Source organism: Neofelis nebulosa, chromosome 11 (assembly GCF_028018385.1).
Source record: "Neofelis nebulosa isolate mNeoNeb1 chromosome 11, mNeoNeb1.pri, whole genome shotgun sequence".
In the NCBI taxonomy this organism is placed as follows: Eukaryota; Metazoa; Chordata; class Mammalia; order Carnivora; family Felidae; genus Neofelis; species Neofelis nebulosa.
Window position 1 is genome coordinate 47,874,537 of NC_080792.1, and position 19,030 is coordinate 47,893,566.

The 19,030-nt window shown below is 38.6% G+C and overlaps 1 protein-coding gene across 7 annotated transcripts in view; it reads left to right on the plus strand.

Moving 5' to 3' along the window:
- OSBPL1A (oxysterol binding protein like 1A) overlaps positions 1-19,030 on the plus strand; it is a 269,191-nt gene that overhangs the window by 213,695 nt on the left and 36,466 nt on the right. For all 7 annotated transcript variants that reach the window (XM_058692476.1, XM_058692475.1, XM_058692477.1 and 4 more), the window contains one exon: positions 16,556-16,631. In XM_058692476.1, coding sequence (XP_058548459.1) covers positions 16,556-16,631 — 76 coding nt within the window. The remainder of the gene's footprint in view (positions 1-16,555; positions 16,632-19,030) is intronic.

Here is a 19,030-nt window from a genome sequence, read left to right on the forward strand (position 1 = left end):
TATTAGCAGTTAAGTTTTGGGGAGTCACAAGTTATGCAAAGATCCTTAATTGCGTGTGGGGTCAGCATCCCTAACCCCTGTGTTGTTCAAAGGTCAACTGTATTTAAATTGGTACTTGTGGAAGAAAGGATTTGGGTGGGGGGAGATGAATTCTGGTAGTTGAGAAGAGATGTGGTAGGTAGATTTTGCAGGTAGATACACACATGTAAGTTCAAAATATATAATATATATGCACATAAGAATTTTCAGTGTTAAAGATGTATTAGAATCTATGAAATTATTGCATATTTAGTTCATTGATTTGATCTTGAATCAAAGGTAAGAATTGGATTGTTTTTGCTTTTCTAAATATCCAATTTATCCTACTTAAATTTTTGATTCCTTCAGAATATTTAACATGAGCAAATATTTGTTAAGTACAAGTGAAAATATGTGGTAAGCAAATTTGGTTTTGAAAATGCATTCTTAAGAAGTGACTTAGAGACAAAATTTGATTGTGTTTGTACCTCACTTGCTACTTCTCTGTATCTCTCTTTTTTTCCACTGTTTTTCTTTCTTTGGCCCATTTTCCCTTGAGATGTTAGGGAAAGCCATTTATTTTAAAACACTGAGCACGTGGTACAGTTAAAGTGCTCTGTACTGTGAGGGACACAGAGGAGGATAAGACATAATCCCTAATCTTGGGGAGATGACACTTCAGTGGGTAGTGCACACAAAAAAGGGGGGAAATGAAGACAGGGAAAGTTAAGAATTGTGAAATTTAAGCAGAGCGTGGAACACCAGCCTACCTCGACGTTTTAAGTTTGAATGTTAGAGCCGCTTTCAAAATTGCGTTGCTGACAAACAGCATGTTTGAGTTCTAGATCATTCCCCAAGTAGGTACTAAGGAGAAACCTGAATGGAGGAGCTATGCTTAAAGCCTCCCCCCCAGGGATATAGTTGAAAAACAATGTCCTCAGGTCCCTGGTATCCTATGGCAAGTGAGACCACTGGCTAAACCAGCCATCATCCTGTGCTTGTAAAGCCTTCCTGGGGGAAATAGCACACATGTCAGAACCATTTCATGATTTGCTTTTCTCTAGGGTGGCAAACACTCCTTACCTGTTTCTCTGTGCAAACCTTTATATAGTTGTGGATATTGTTCAATAAACAGACATTTTTTAAATCGTCTTTTGAAACTAATAGTAAGAGTGAGGTATTCATCCAGAAAGTAACAGTAGTTTTAAATCTTTAACAACTCAGACAGGAAAATAAGATGCTTTTTCTCTGAAATAATTAATAATAACATCAGTATCCACTTTATATTGAGTTTCTGTTTGCCAGGCACTGGGATGAATGTTCTGCGTCACTGGCAAAGTCTCATAGTAAAAAAAAATTTTTTTTCAGGGCGCCTGGGCAACTCAGTCAGTTAAGTGTCTGACTTCAGCTTAGGTCATGGTCTCGTGGCTCGTGAGTTCGAGCCCCGCATCGTGCTCTGTGCTGACAGCTCAGAGCCTGGAGCCTGCTTCCGATTCTGTGTCTCCCTCTCTCTCTCTGCCCCTCCCCTGCTCGTGCTGTCTGTCTTTCTCTCTGTCTCTCTCAAAAACAACATTAAAAAAATGTTTTTAATATATATATTTTTTAAAAATTTTGGCTATGTAGTATACATGTACAAATGCACATATGTGTGTTATTGGAACATTTTCATTTTTTAAAAATGCTGGTTATGTGGAACATTATCTTGAGTTTACAAACCACCAATGAATTAGACTGAAAATTTGAAAGACACTTACTGTATAAGCCTGGTGTCATTGGGACCCCATCATAACCATTTGTCTCATTGGAACCTCACCATGACGATATGAAATTTTTATGTATGTAGATTTACATATATATTTCTTAATAGAAACACTGAGGCTTGGATAGTTAGGTAGTTACTTGTTGAAGTTTGCACAGAGAAAGTGGTGGCCAGGGCTCTGAAACCCAGACCTGAGGATTTGGAGTTAAAGAGTCCTGCCACTCATTAGATTTCTGACCATGGACAAGTTATTTAAGGAGTGCTTCACTTATAGCATTATCTTAAGGACTAAGCGAAGTGATGCATGTTAAGTGGTTAACACAGGATCTAAGGTACAGTAAACACTAAATGTAGTACTCAAACACTTTGTCTGGGTAGAACTAGAGTTAGCTTAGTAAGAGTGTGATGTCAGAGCACTTGTGAAATGTTGCTTTAAAATTTTTTTAATGTTTATTTTTGAGAGAGGCACAGAGTGTGAGTGGGGGAGGGGCAGAGAGAGAAGGAGCCACAGAATCCAAAGCAGGCTCCGGGCTCTGAGCTGTCAGCACAGAGGCCGACGCGGGGCTCAAACCCATATATCGTGAGATCATGACCTGAGCTGAAGTCAGCCGCTTAACCGACTGAGCCACCCAGGTGCCCCAAATGTTGCTTTTAAAGAAACTCATGAACTTTTCCCATCCTCCCTGACGCATATAGGTCAGTGATCAGAGGTCTTACTAAACGAGAAAAGCTAGAATGAAGCTAAATAAAAATGCAAACTATTAAGATTCCTCGAAGTATAGGTAAGAGAAAGGTCGGAGACAGAGCTTGTGTGTTGTAAGAGGGACCCAGATGACTTCACAGCCACTGTTGGAAAAGGAAGGGGGCACAGAGCACTCAGATGTTACATCACAAGTGGTCAGCAGTGCACAACCAAGAGCTTGCCCTAAAGATCCGTAGCTATTTTTATGTAAAGAAAGGAGCTGGAGATACACATGTATTTTTTTGGTCATTTGAAGAATTAAAGCATCGTTAAAAATCTGAAGTGGGGGAAGCCTCCTTCAGCCAAGACACACAAGCTAAAAGCTGTTTTTAAAAAAACCCGTAGAAGACATATTTGTGCATTTTTTTCTCTTTAACCTGCAAATGATTCTGTTTGCACTCAATGTGACAGATTAGTATCTATACAACAAATTCCTAAAAAATTGACCAAGAATCCCAGTGGTATACATGATAAAAGTACGCAGTTTACGGATGCATAAATTGAGACAGTCATTAAACAGGAAAAGATGTTCTGACTCCATACTAGCCAAAGGAAAGCAATGCAGTAGGACTTTCTAACAGACTGACAAAACTTGGATGAGAATACCTTGCTGACCCTGATTGCTGCTGGTGGGGATATGGGAGAAAGTGCCCTCCTAGATTGTTGGTAAAATACGAAATTGCCAAAATCTTTTCAGGAAGGAGTCTGGTAACATCTGGGGAGATAGAAAATAGATACACTTTTTTGACCCAGCAGTCCTACCCCTAGTACTCTGTCCATAGAAATGAAAGCATCAGATTTAAAAAGGAATGTGATGTATTAAGATGTTTTTGCTGCGTTGTCAGAGCAAAAGAATGAAAACAGTGAATGCCTTTCATGGGGAGCGGCAGAATGTATTTTTGTGTGCAGGATTCTTGTCATGGATTATGATTCACTCTTTGAAAGAATGAGTTTACCATTTGAGTTGAATAAATTTTCACGAAATACTGAATGGGGAAAGCAAACCATCTAGAAGCATGTATAAATAGTATTCTGGTTTGGAATCTTCCAGTCAGAAGTCCCCTTTGTGTGCACATGTGCCCTATTTGATAAAATGTACAAAAGTATAGAAAAATACTTACCAGGTTTCAAACTGGAGTTACAGGGTATTCAGTGGTGGCTGAGACAGGGAAGTGGGGCAAGCAAAAAGAATGAAAGGGGGAAAGACTGCATTAAAAATACAATGAGCATGCATGATTTGCTACTGATACAAAGTTACACATATCTGCTTGTGTACCTGTGCATAAAGATATCAGAAAGAAAGACACACTTATCTATCAACTAGGAGGAGTGTTTTTGGTACATTATTCAGTGGGAGAAATGTGATCTGTGGGGTCATATTTCAGTAAAAGAATATATACTTGTATATGCATGTTTGTGCAAAGAGAAAAGTATGGAGGGGAGCCCTCCATGCTGTTACATTGGTATTGGAGATGGGAATAGATAGATGATGGGTTTGTTCCTCCATGCGTTGTTTCAGTTGGTAGATAGATGATGGGTTTGTTCCTCCATGCGTTGTTTCAGTTGGTAGATAATAACATATATTTAAAATAACAGATTTGAAAAATGAACCATGTAACTTTTTTCTAGGTATGTAAATGCTTGAGATTATCTTTGTTGTCATAGGCTGTGCTGGTTTTGATACAGAAGTTGAACTTCTGAAAATTTAAGAACAAGATTACAAAACTTGATGAATTAAGAAATTTACCTTTCTGGGGTGCCTGGGTAGCTCAGTCGGTTAAGTGTCCAACATTTGGTTTTGGCTCAGGTCATGCTCTCATGGTTTTGTGGTCTCAAGCCCTGTGTCGGGCTCTGTGCTGATAGAGTGGAGCCTGCTTAGGATTCTCTCTCTGCCTCTCTCTTTCTCTCTGTCCCTTCCCCACTCACACTGTCTCTGTCCCTCTCAAAATAAATAAATAAACTTAAAAAGAAATTTGCTTTTTTTCTGCAGTGATTATTAATAGAATGATGAAATGTTTTTTAGCTTGTCCGTAGAGAAAATATTGAAAGATAGCTATTTAAGTTTCACATATAGATTATGATGTATCATGGATAGCCTCCCCAGATTTGGTTTGGCAAATTAGTCTGATACTGTGAACAGAATCAGAAGACCAGTGATAGACTTGGAAAGAGTTCTCTGCAATGCAGGTGGTAGAATATTTATAATACACAGAGAGCTCATACAAATTGAGAAGCTAATTTAGTGGGGATATGATATCACCAATATCTGATGTTTTTATCTTAATATGTATGTACTTTATAAAAATAACAAAGAATTTTTAAGTTTTTAAAAAAAATTTAAAATTTTTAAATTTCGGAATTTTTAAAATTCTTTAAGACTGATGTGCAGGTAAGAAATTGAAACCTGGTCGCCATGAGACTCTAATTGTCCCGGGCATCACTTCATCTCATACAGATCTAGCTGCCAGATAAGGTGAGTGTACAGCTGTGGATCGGGCTTGGAGGTTTGCCCCGGGCCGGGCAGGTCAGCTGTGGCCCTGGTTGGCATCCCACAATCTTTACATTTCTCTGTGAAAAAGACCCCACACCCAAGGATAGCGCTGTTTCAGTCGCGTACACACACTCCCCAACACAAGAACTGTGTGATTCGTGTGGCCTCATGAAAGAAGCAGACCTGAAAATCATGAAACAAAAGCTTACTTTTGCCTGCCTTTGTTTTGTAATCTTGTTCTACTCTTTTTAAAAGAGCCTCCGTGAGCAAACAGAATTCTGTGTTTACCAGAGTAATCCATGGGGCAAGGGCAAGAAGCCAGTGGGCCTGGTGTCCAGCAGGCAGATCAGGAGGACCTGTGCAGCTCACGTGAATTTGAGAGGCTCTGTCAGGCTGAGCCTCACATACGGTTTCTGCCACTAAAAGTACCTTGAAGATTGAGGGGAGAGTGATCTCTTGAACTTGAACAACCTTTCTTCAGAAGAAGGGGGATTCTAAGTCACGCTGATTTGGTTCAGTCGGGGGTCCGTCCACAACACTGGGTAGGTGGGAATAATGAGATAACGCACTGAGCCGTTCGTTTCACGCACATAAAACAACCGTGGTGAGGCTTTTCACTCAAAACCAGTTATTGTGTTGTTGTGTGGATAGTCGTAGTGTCATCTGTGTACTTGAAAATAGAACCAGGACACATCACTCTCAGTCCCTGGTACAGGGTGTTTTCTCTCTGTGTGAAGAAAAAAAGGAAGCATAGAATTCAGGATATAATGACTCTCAGATAAACTCCAAGGAAAGAGAATAACTGATCTATGGTTTCAGCCTGAAAATTCTGATCGCTTCTCTCTTCTGTTCTTACTTCTGCCTGGAGTAATTCTCCTTCATCCAGTACCAATAGGACTTTTTTTTTTTTTGTCCTGGTCGGAGCATAAAATTTTTACATATAGAAACATCTCCTTTTCAGTAGAAATCCTTTTAAAAGTTTTAAATCTGATACCCGATTATTAAAAATTTTTATTTCCTCTGCTTTCAAGAATACTACAGAAGATTTAGCATTTTCTTAATCATTAGGTTATAAATTCTTCTGTCTCTCATTGACTTTAGACTCCTATATTTCAGTGATTTTTGGTTCTTCCCCCACAGGCTCACAGCAGTACTGTCCTTGTGTTTTCCAGAAGCGATCACAGAAATCGGACATGTCCAGTAGTAGCCGTTAGCCACTTTGGTTTTTGAGCACTTGAAATGTGGGTAGTGTGATGGAGAAACACAATTTTTAGCCTTAATCTAAGTTAATATAATACAAGTTTTAATTGTAAAAATGAAACTAAAATATTTTTGTATTAAATTGCCATTTTATTGTTTTGATAAGGTTAGACTTCACTTTAGTTGTTGAAAATTGAGCTAAATGGAGATGTGTGCTCTAAGTATAAAATATGCATTGGAATTTGAAGTCTTAAGATGGGAAAAAATGTAAAGTACCTCAATTTTTTGTGTTGCTTACATGTCAACATGCAAATGTTTTGGACATATTGTGTGAAATGCAGTATATTTTTAATAGTACAATATTGCCTGTGTTCATTTTGTCCATTAGATCTCTGTGACTTATTTACTCCCCCTTGCAGGTTTGTACTCTTAAACACCATCACTTTTATCTGCCCAACCCCTAGGAACCACCATTTTACTCTCCTTGTTACAAGCTTAGCTTTTTTAGATAGGGCATATAAGGAATACCATATAGGACTTGTCTTTTTCTCTGACTTCTCTCACTTAGTGTAGTGTACTCAAAGTCATCGTGTTGTCACAAATTGAAGGATATGTTCCTTTCTTGTGACTGAGGAATACTCCGTTGTGTGTACGTACCACCTCTTTTTCACCCATTCATCCATCGATGGACATTTCGGTTGCTTCCGTATCTTGGCTCTCGTAAATAATGCTGCAGTAAACATGGGAGTGTGTCTATCTTGTCAAAATCCTGTTTTTATTTCCTTTGGGTATATACCCAGGAGTGGAATTGCTGGATTGTATGGTAGATCTAAATTTTTATTTTTTGAGGAACTATCAGGTTGTTTTACATAGTGGTTGGACCAATTTAGATTCCCATCAACAGTGTATGGAGGCTTCCCTTTTTACCACATCCTCACCATCACCTGTTGTCTTCTGTTTTCTTGATAGCCATTCTGACAGGTGTGAGGTGATATTTCATTGTGGCTTTGATTTGCATTTTCCTGATGATTAGTGATGTTGAACATATTTTCATGTGTCAGTTGGCCATTTTGATTTGGAAAAATGTCTATTTAGCTCTGCTACTAAGTTGACTGAGTTCTTGTTTTTTTATTAATTTTTTTTTTTTTTTTTTTTTTTTTTTTGAGAGAGAGTATGTGTGTAAGCCAGGGAGGGACAGAAAGAAAAGGGGACAGAGGATCTGAAGAGGGCTCTGCACTGACTCCTGACAGCAGCAAGCCTGACGTGGGGCTCGAATTCACGAACTGTGAGATCATGACCTGAGCCAAAGTTGGACGCTCAACCGACTGAGCCACCCAGGTGCCCCAAGTTGACTGAGTTATTTATGTATTTTAGACATTAATTCCTTATCTAATATATGTTTACAGAATTTTTCTTTTGTAGGTTGTCTTTTCATTTTGTTGTTGCTTTTGCTATGCAGAGCTTGAGTTTAATGTAGTCCCGTTTGTTTTGCTGGTTTTTTTTTTTTCTTTTGTTGTTTGTGCTTTTGAATCCTGCCCCCAAAATTGCCAAGACCAATATTGATGACCTTCCTCCCTCTATTTTCTTCTAGGAGTTTTAAGGTGTATCAGGTCTTATGTTCAAGTCTTTGATCCATTTCTAGTTAATTTTTGTGAGTGGCAGGAGATTGGGGTCCAGTTTCATTACTGTGTCTCTAGCTTTTCTTAGCATCATTTGTTGAAGAGACCATCCTTTCTCCACTGGGTATTCTTGGCTTGCTTGCTGAATATTAGTTGACCAGATGTGCTGGGGTTTAATTCTGGACTTTCTGTTCTGTTCCATTGGTTGATGTGTTTATTTTTGTGCCAATACTATATTGGTTTTTTATTACTTGGCTTTATAGTGTAGTTTGAAATCCAGAAGTGTGATACCTTCAGCTTTGTTCTTTTTTCTCAGTATTGCTTTGGCTATCTGGGATCTTTTGTGGTCCCACAGAAATTTTAAGATTATTTCTATTTCTGTGAAGAATGTCTTTGATATTTTGACAGGGATTCCATTGAATCTCTAGATTGCTTTGGCTAGTGTGGCTATATTAGCAGTATTAATTCTTCTGTCTGTGAACATGGATGTCTTGCCATTTGTTTGCGTCTTTAATTTCTTTCGGCAAAATTTTGTAGTTTTCATTGTATGGATTTTTCATGTCCTTGGTTAAGTTTATTCCTATTTTATTGTTTTTGATGCTACTGGAAATGCGGTGGGTCTTTTAAATTTTTTTCAGTTGCTTCATCATGAATATAAAGGAATGTAATTGATTTCCATATGTTGATTTTGTATTCTGCTACTTACTGAAATTGTTCATTAATGCCAACAGTTTTGTGTGTGTTTGGTTTTTGTTTTTACTAATTCTTTGGGGGTTTCTCTACTCCATTTTCTCAATTTACAATGTGGTTATATCCCAATAAACCCATCAGAGGTTGAAAATATCATAAGTTGAAAATGCATTCAATACAGCTAACCTACCCAACATCATAGCTTAGCCTAGAAAAAACCATACTCAGAATACTTATATTAGCCTCCAGTTGGGCAAAACCATCTAATACAAAGCCTATTTTATAATAAAGTGTTGAACATCTCATGTAATTTATTGAATACTGTACTGCTAGTGAAAAGCAGAATGGTTATATGGGTACAGGATGGTTATAAGTGTATTGGTTGTTTACCCTTGTGAACTTGTGGTTGATTGGGGGCTGTAGCTGCCATCACCTGGCATCATGAGAGAGTACTGTATGTATAGCCCAGGAAAAGATAAAAATTCAATGCATATGACTTTCACACCATGGTAATGGAAGCCTTTTATTTCTTTGTCTTGCCTACATCGCTCCAGCTAGGACTTCCAGTGTTATATTGAATACGAGAGGTGAGGGTAGACATCCTTGCCTTGTTCCTGATCTCAGAGCAAATGCTTTCCATTTCTCTCCAGTACATGCGTATAGTGTTAGCTGTGAGTTTGTCACATGTGGACTTTCTTATGTTGACGTATGTTCCTTCCATACTCAGTCTGTTAAGGGTTTTTAATCACGAAAGGATGTATTTTGTCAAGGGCTTTTTCTTCATCTATTGAGATGATCCTGTGATTATTATGTTTCATTGTTTTAATGTTTTACATTCATTAATCTGTGTATGTTGAACCATACTCACATCCCAGGGATAAATTCCACTTGGTCCTGATGTATAATCTTTTAACGTGTTCTTGAATTTGGTTTGCTAATATTTTGTCAAGAATTTTTGCATTGGTACTCATCAGGGATATTGGTTTATAGTTTTCTTATGGTATCCTTATCTGGTTTTAGTATCAAAGTAATGCTAGCTTCACAGTATGAGTTTGGAAGTATTCTTTCTCCTTGGTATTTCATAAGAGTTTGAGGGGGGTTGGTGCTAATTCTCCTTTAAATTTAAATGTTTGATAGATTCTTCAGTGAACCTGTTTGGTCTGCGTATTTTCTGCATTGGGAGTTTTTGTTTTGTTTTTTTTTTAATCACTGGTTCAGTCTCTTTACTCATTATTGATCTGTTCAGATTTTTCTATTTCTTCTTAATTCAGTGTTGGTAGGTTATGTGTTCGAGAAATGTATCCTAGATTTGTAACGTAGCCTAGAAATGTAACTTAAATGTATTCTAGGTTATATAATTTGTTGGCATATAATTAATTGTTCATGATAGTCTTATAATTCTGTGTGTTTCTATAGTATCAGTTGTAATTTCTTTTTTTTTTCTTTAATGTTTATTTATTTTTGAGAGGATGAGTGTGAGCAGGGAAGGGGCAGAGAGAAAGGGAGACACAGAATCCAAAGCAGACTCCAGGCTCTGAGCTGTCAGCATAGAACCTGATGCAGGGCTTGAACCCATGAACCAGAAGATCATGACCTGAGCCCAAGGTGGACGCCTAACTGACTGAGTGACCCAGGCACCCCTATAATTTCTAATTTTGAGTTTTCTTTTTTTTCTTAGTCTAGCTAAAGATTTGTCAATTTTGTTTATATTTTTGAAGAACCAGGTCTTAGATCTTAGTTTCATTGATCCTTTCTATTGTTTTTCTGCTCTATTTTACTTATTTGTACTCTGATCCTTATTATTTCCTTCTTTCTGCTAACTTTGGGCTTAGTCTGTTCTTTTTCTAGTTCCTTGAGATGTAAAGTTAGGTTGTTTGAGATCTAATTTCTTAACATATACATGTATTGCATAAATTTTCCTCTCAGAACTGCTTTGTTGCATCCCACAATACTTGGTATGTTGTGCTTTCATTTTCATTAGTTTCAGGATAATTTTTTATTTCCCATTTGGTTTCTTTTTTGACCCATTGGTTGTTCGGAAGAGTATTGTTTAGTTTCCACGTATTTGAAGATTTCCCTTTCCTCTTGATTACTAATTTCATGCATTGTGATCAGAGAAGATAGTTGGTAGGACTTCAGTCTTTTGAATTTGCTAAGATTTGTGGCCTATCATATGATCTGTCCTGGAGAATATTCCATGTGCATTTTAAGAAGAATATGTATTCTGCTTTTGGATAGAATGTTCTGTAGAAGTCCATCTATTCTAAAATGTGGTTTGCTTTTAGTGTCCTTTGGATGATCTGTCCCTTGCTGAAACTGGGGTACTGAATTCCTCTGTAGTTATTGTATTGTTCTCTATTTCTTCTTTAAGATCTATTATTAATTGCTTAAATATTGCGCATATATATATATATATTTTTTTTCAGTGCTCAGGTGTTGGTACTGTATATATTTATGACTGTTCTCTCTGCTTAATATATTGACTCCCTCCCCTTATCATTTTATAATGACCTTCTTTGCTTTTTGTTACCCTTTTTTGGCTTGATATCTGTATTGCCTGATAGAAGTATGGTTACACTAACCTTTTCTTTTCTTTTTGCTTGGAATATCACCTTCCATTCTTTCATATTGAGCCTGTGTGGTCTTTAGAGCTGAAATGAAGCTGCAGTCAGGCAGCACATAGTTGGCTCTTGTTTTTTAATCTACCCAGCTACTCTGCGTTTTGATTGGTGAGTTCAGTTCATTTACATTTAGGGTGATTACTGTTATGTAAGACTTACTACGGCCATTTTTGCCTTCTGGTTATTTTGTCTCTGCTTTGTTTCTTTTTTCTTTCTATTTCTGTCTACCTTTGTAAATTGGTGGTTTTCCATGGTAATTTGCTGAGTCTCCCCCTTTCTTACATTTTGTGTCTTTGCTTTAAATTTTTGCTTTGTGGTAACCGTGAGGTTTGCATGAAACATCTCATAGATAAAATAGTCCTTTTTCTGTTGATAGCAATCTATCTTCATTCATCTACAAAAGTTTTATCCTTTATTGTTACAAATTACTCTCTTTGCATGCTATGATTTTGTTACCAAGTTGTAGTAGCTTTAGTTACTCTTAATGCTCTTTTCTTGTATGCTATAATTAAGTTTAATATGGTATTCCAAAAAAAAAAAAAAAAAGAGTTACTGTATTATTACTTGCCTGGTTAATCAGATTGAATTTTGTGTACTTTCATCTTTTCGTTTATGTTTGAAGTGTCTCTCCTTCAACATTTCTTCTTAAGGCAGGTCTAGTGGTGAACTCCTTTAGCTTTTGTTTGTTTGGGAAAGCCTTTACTTCTCCTTCATATCTGAATGATAGCTTTGCCAGGTGGAGTATTCTTGGCTGGCAGTTTTTGAATATGTCATTCTACTCTCTCATGGCCTATAGAGTTTCCCCTGAGAAATCTGCTAATAGCCTACTGGGAGTACCTTTGTAGGTTACTGCCTCCCCCATCCCCCACCCCGCATGCCTTTCGAATTCATTCATTATTATTGACTTTGACAGTTGTAATATAATGTGTCTTAGAGAAGGTCTTTATGCCTTGAGGTAATAAGGTGTTCTGTTAGCTTTGTGGACTTACGTATTCAGTTGCTTCCTCAGGTTTGGGAAGTTCTCAGCTATTTATTTCTTTAAGTAGGTTCTCTGTTCCCTTCTCCCTCTCTTCTCCTTCCAACATACCTGTTATTCTTCTATTGGCATTTTAATGGCATCAGATAGTTCTCATAGGGTGCTTTCACTTTTTAAACTCTTCATTCTCTCCTTCCACCTGAATCATTTCTGTATTTCTCTCCTCAAGCTTGCTAATCCTCTCTTCCATAAGATCTGCTCTGTTCCCAGTGCGTTCTTCATCTCATTTACTGAGTCCTTCAGTTACAGAATTTCTGTTTATTTCTTTTTTTTTAGAATTTCAATCTCTCTGGTAAAACACTTCTATTCGTTAATTTTTTTCCGAGATCATTGTATTGCCATTTGGGGTTTTCTTGTAGCTCATTGAATTTCGTCATAACTGCTATTTTAAATTATCAGTTAGATTGCAGTGTTCATGTCTTTGGGTTCCATTGGTGGAAAATTGTCATTATAGATTTTTATATTATGTGATTTTTCACGGTATTTGTTAAGAAGTGCCCCTGCCTCCACATTTGAAGTAGTGAACACCTTTCTTATTTAGCCAAGGTTTCCTTTGCTTTAATTCTAACAGTTCAACAGGTTGAATAAGGGTTATCCTTTTGTTTTCCAGAAGATGGGGCTATAGCACAACCTTTTGGTTTTTGTTACCAGAGCTGACTTCCTGCTAAGGGTGGGGAGCATGAAAAAAAAGTGGAGGGAGGTGTGTACTTAGCACTTGGCGCTTTGGGTGTACCCATGGCTGGGTCAAGGGAACTTCAAGTGGGAGGGGATTCCAGAGGTTTTTGGGTCAGTCTCCTGCCTCATGGGGCAGACAGCAGATGCTTTCCTTCAGGGGTCTCCCCTCAGTGGGCCTGGTCCCTCCAGCTCACCTCTTTGCAGGCAGACCCTCCCCCCCCCCCCCCCCCCCCCCCCGCCGTAACCCTCCCTCCACTTCACTTCCTCTGACAGAAAGGTTGTGTGCTGGCTCACCACAGGACCAGCTGCTGCCTTCTCTGCCATTGCTGTCGGCTGCTGCCAGGTCTGCCGCCTCTTCCACAGGCCAGTCCACCCCCTCTAGGGTACACAGGCGGATTTCTCGGGCATCTTGCTATGCTGTGCAGAGGCGCTGTGGGTTTTTTTTTTTTTCTCTTCCAGGATACGTATGTCCAATTAGTGGTAAATCAGAGGGGAGAGAAGACGAATGACTCATGGCACCATGATGCTGACATCATTCCCAAATAAAATATATTATTGAAATGAATTTATCTTGCTCTCTTTAATATAGCCACTGCAAAATTTAAATTTCTATATGAAGCTTTCATATTTCTGTGGGAGGTTTCTCAGCTTTGGCATCATTAACATTTGGGGCTGGGTAGTTCTTTGTGTGAGGGCCCATAATGTTCTTTATTGGGTGTTGAGTGACATCCCTGTTCTAGATCAGCTTCCCACCCAGTGCAGGAATGCCTTTCAGGCCATGACAGAAAGGGCTCATTCAGCCTCTGTTTGAAACCTTTACTAATAAGAATCTCTTGTTTCTCGTATTTGGAATGAATTATAAGACCTTTCTATCAGGATCCTGTAACTTCTCCCAGTGGTCCTAGTCCTAGTCACTTGAGTAGCACAGAATAAACCAAATTGTTTATGAAAGAGATAATGCATGCTAAAAGGCCTTATACATTCTAAAGTTGATTCATCAAATACTTCAACTCCTCCTTTGTGTTAGGTACTGTCATGGGCAACAGGGATACAGCAGTAGGTGAAACGTGAGCTCTCCAGAAGCTCTTACACCATTTTGGGGGAAGTGGTTAATACTTGAGAGCCTACAGTAGTATGTTGTGTGTTGGTCAGTGCTGTGGAGAATACCGAAGCAAGCAAAGGTGCGTAGGGAGTGCTCTTGTTGAGTGGGGCAGGGTGTGGTTATGGGGATGCTGTTGCTCCTGGCCCCGTCCCCTACTGCTCCAAGACCTCTGTCATGCCTACTGTTCCCCAGACCTCCAGTTTCTTTTGTTTGTTTTGGACTGCACATTTCTTTCATCCATTCCTTATAAGAAATGTTTTCCAGACACATTTGCTTAGCCTCTGGTAAGTCTTTCTGAACTCAGGTGTTCAGGTTCCCTTTAAAAGTGGCACATGGATCTGAATCCTGGCTCTGGTCTGATCATTGCAGAGTTGCCCTTTGGGAATGTTCTAGCTGCTGTTCTCCTTTTGGCAATCTGAGATTGCACCTGCCTCTTTGGCAGGAGCATCATGCTCTTGACTCAGATTACGGTCAACAACCCTGAGGTCTTTTACTGTGCTACAGCTTCCACGTTGTGTGCTTGTCTTGGAGGCCAGTGTTTCTCTTGATGTTTTTGATCAACTTATTGCAGACAGTATGATCTAAGGGAGTTTGTTTTTTCAGTCTTACACAAGAAAACAGCATGGACTTTATGATGGCCTGTTGCCTTTCACAGTCCCTTTTAGCTCTGCTTTCTGGTTGGGTTCTGGAATAGATAATGTTGCAGATAATCTGGCCTCCTGATGAATGAATACTACATTTTCCTAAAATAACATAATGAGATAAGTGCATAAAAATGAATGTGGGATATTCTCAGGTAGGATTCTTGGCTGGCAGTCCTGTAATTTCTAAATCAAAAATTAAAAAAAAAAAAAACACAAAAAACCTTTGGATGTCTTTTATCGTCTTGTTTCCAGAGTATTTCTTGCTTTTCTTGCTTTTAATCAGAATAGTGAAACATACCTGTGCTCTCAGTGTAGGCATTGGTTGGGAGGAATTACAGCCCCTCATTCAGTCTTCACAAAGCGTATTTCAGGCTGAAACTTCCTAGCATCTGTTCCATTTATGGCTGACTTTTTCACAGACAAAAGATAGAAACGTTAGTTTATATAGTTGACCCTTGAACAGTTCACCTCCCGGGCAGTCGAAAATCCATATATAATTTTTGAACCCTCAAAAACTTAACTACTAATAGCCTACTGTTGACTGGAAGCCTTACCAATAACATAAACAGCCAATTAACACTCATTTTGTATGTCATATGTATTATATACTATATGTTACAATAAAGTGAGATTTTAGAAAATCATAAGAAAAAATACATTTATGGTACTGTACTGTATTAAAAAAAAAAAAATACCACATGTAAGTGGACCCATGCAGCTCAAACCAATGTTCAGGGGTCAACTGTACACATCTCTAAAACTGCACTGTGAATGAGCAAATGGTAGATGATGGCTGGGATTCTGTCCCTAGGTTCCATTGTTCATGTTACAGAGATTCATGGTCCTGGATGGTGGAGAATGTGATTTAAATACCATCTGTGGCTACTTATCCAGCAGATTGGTTAGATGAGAAATCTGCCAAATGAGCAGTGTGTGTTTCTAAAAAAGAAAAAGAAGTCAGAAGAATTTTACCATGGAGGATTTAAAAATATTATTCATTTTAAAACTTTATGTTAACTTCTGTAATTCAAATTAGCTTGTAGAATAAAAGTTCTTTAGAAGATAAATTGTTTTGTTTACTATTTTGTTTAATGTTTCAGTTACGTAGGTATATTCTAACCAGCAATAGCTAAACCTGCATCCCTTGCCATATTCTAAGATAACTGAAAAAAAATGTATTAACGGTTTTAGGAAGTTGGCCTGGCATCTCTGCCCGCTGCCCCCAGTAGTGCTGCCACTGTGATTTTTGGAAGGGGGATCAGCTTCTGACCAGCCAGGTCTGGATGCCTGAGCCCTGACATGTGGCTTACCCAGGCCACTCTGCCACTGACATCCACCAGCCTTCTGGCTACCTTGAAACCCCTGCAGAGGCTTTGAAAATGCTCCTTCTGTAGAGCTTAATTTGCAAGGGGTTTCCTGTCTTATCCAGAGGGGCTAAATTTTGTTCACATCCGTGTCTTTGGTGCTAACATATGAAGCCAGGCCTAAATTTTACTTCGGCTTTATAATTCATTTGCATTTTTCCATTTAGTTTCTTAAAAACCTTTAGGCCCTGTGATGGCGTTTTGTTTACATTATTCAGCAGCTAGAGTAAAATCATGTATGAAGTATCCAGAAGTGGTAGGTATGTCTAGGACCAAACGACAGAGTCTACTGTGCCAGCACATGAAAGGAAGGTGTACCTGTGAGGTGGTGCAGAAAGCTGGACACCAGCAGGGAGAGCTAGAATCCTAGGATCAGAATGACAGCAAAGGCACAGGGCCAGCGGGTCTGTTGTGACACTTCTCAGGGGCCAGCATAGCAGTGATTGGGGTATAGCTTCTGGCAGACCCCGTTGTACACATTTTTAAGGTGTCCATAAATGCATGCCTGTGGTGTTCATATTAATGGCAATAGCTTTTCCCTCCTAGTGACAATGGCATTAAAATTAAATGTTTATTTTTCTTTTCTTCTTTCAGAACAAGCCTGCCCTCCCCTATGTTTTCCAGAAATGACTTCAGTATCTGGAGCATCCTAAGAAAATGTATTGGAATGGTAAATTAACTATCAATTTCTAATGTAACATTAAGCAGCCATGTTTCCTTACATATTCTTTGGGAGGGAATCTTAATGTTGGCATAAAAGTAATGTACAACAAAGTTTACGGAAACTTGAGATTCGGAAATTAGGAAAGGTCTTAGGTTTGCCTGACAGAATTTGAACCACTCTTTGTGCCATTTTAATAGGATTTCAGTGTGACTTTTCACTGTTGAGAAAATAGGAAAAGAAAATGCTCTTTTCCTGTTGTCACACCACATTTGTGTTTCCCCATAAAAGTACACAGAAATTCTCTCAGAAAGCAGACTCACCAAAGTGTAGGATATAATTTCATGTGCACTTCTTCATACGAGCTACTTGTTTTGAGCTTTGAATTTTAAGTGTGGTATGTTAGATATTTGGAATGTGTCTCTGCTTGGCTGTGTAGGTAGATCTGATTTGGGGGGAAGGGCAGCACCTGGCAAAATTTGCTAAATTCCATGAAGACTTAGGTTCTTTTTAAAACAATGGTCCACATATTGGGGCGCCTGGGTGGCTGAGTCGGTTGAGTGTCCGGCTTCGGCTCAGGTCATGATCTCACCGTTCGTGAGTTCGAGCCCCACTTCGAGCTCTGTGCTGACAGCTCAGAGCCTGGAGCCTGCTTCGGATTCTGTGTTCCCCTCTCTCTCTGCCCTACTCCTGCTTGTGCTGTGTCTCTGTCTTTCAAAAAAAATAAACCTAAAAAAATTTTTTTTAAACAATGGTCCATAGCCCCAACCAGACATCAGTTAGGCTAGAATTCTGAGTAAAGTTCTCTTCATTCTGCTAGCAGGAACTTTGACCAACTAGAATGATGAACAATGTAAAACATGTGAGTCCTGAGCTGCTAAAGAAATCTGCCTGGACATTACTTTTTGTAATGTGACAATTGAACATGCTCCGGGAACTTCCTGCACCAAGAAGTATAGTCACTTTCCGCTGCTTGCCATCCGTGAAACTCATGACATGCCCACTTCAGCATTTCTCTAATGTCTGTGTTCTCTGCATGGGGTTACCTCATCTGAGACTTTCCAAATGGGACCAATGAGCTAATCCCAGAAATAGTCATTTTAAACAAATATTTTCCAATTCTATGTGGAGAGTAACTCAACTAAGGTCTACAGCCGGGTAATGGGATTTATCCCAACTTTTCTGCTTCCTATCTGTGAGACCCCGGGGGACCTGTTATACCCCCTGGAAGGGGTTTTCTACTGGGTAAAGTTAGAATAATTTGTACCTTAGAGGTGTATTGAGAGAGAAATAACATAATTTCTGTAAATTGTCTAAGAAGTTCCTGGTTTAGCATAATGCTCAATTTTATTATTAGCAGCAGTTAATTACACTAAAGAATCAGAGCACCTGCCTCTAATTAAGACTCATCAGGACAAACCAAATGTATATTTTCTTAAGACATTAATTATACATGTTACTGTCTTTGGATCTGAAATTTTCAGGGAAAGAATTAATATTTGTATTCTACAGAGGCAATATTTTTCAAACCCTTAGTAAACATATTTACCACCATGACTTAGTATGCAAATAGGTATATTTGTGTGTTTAAAATTAAAACCAGGGGCGCCTTCGGTGGCTCAGTTGGTTAAGCATCCAACTCTTGATTTCAGCTCAGATGAGGATCTCATGGTCCTGGTATGGAGCCCTGTGTCAGGCTGCTCACTGGGTGTGGAGCCTGCTTGAGATTCTCTTTCTCTCTCTCTGCCCCTCCCCTGCTTGTGTGCACACATGCAGTCCCTCTCTCTCTCAAAAGAAAAATAGTAAAATTAAACCAGTTTCACAAAAGGAATATTCATCCTTACAATAAATGATACTTCCATTTATGTTAAATTAATGCTGATTCCAACTTATTAAATGCATTACATAATCTCTGATGAATGAAACCCTCACTGTAGGATTAATACCACATCTGTCAAAGACTATGTGGTCAACAGAATTTGTATGCAAACTTCAGCTGTGGTTGAGCATTTTGGGACACCACGGAAAATACAGTTTTCTGTTCTCTTGCTTGAATCTGTCTGCTACCATCTTCTGTCTCACAAGTATCAGATTTAGTGACGGTGTCATGAATTTGTTTAGGCTAGAGGTCTAGTTTATGTCTAAAGCAACCATTCTGTCTAAATGGAGAATATTCTTTTAAAAGATAGGACATAATGTTATGTTGGATCATACCTGTCATGCTTTGAAAGATAAACTCTTATTTCTCTAGAAGAATGTTTTCACTTTTACTTTTTATGGCAGAACTATTTGTATAAATAAACGTTCTCTACTAAATTTATAAGAGGCCAACATTCTTAGAAGGACATTTACTAATGTGGATTGAAGGAATTATCTAGCATTTGGAAATCTTGTAAGCACTGTCATAG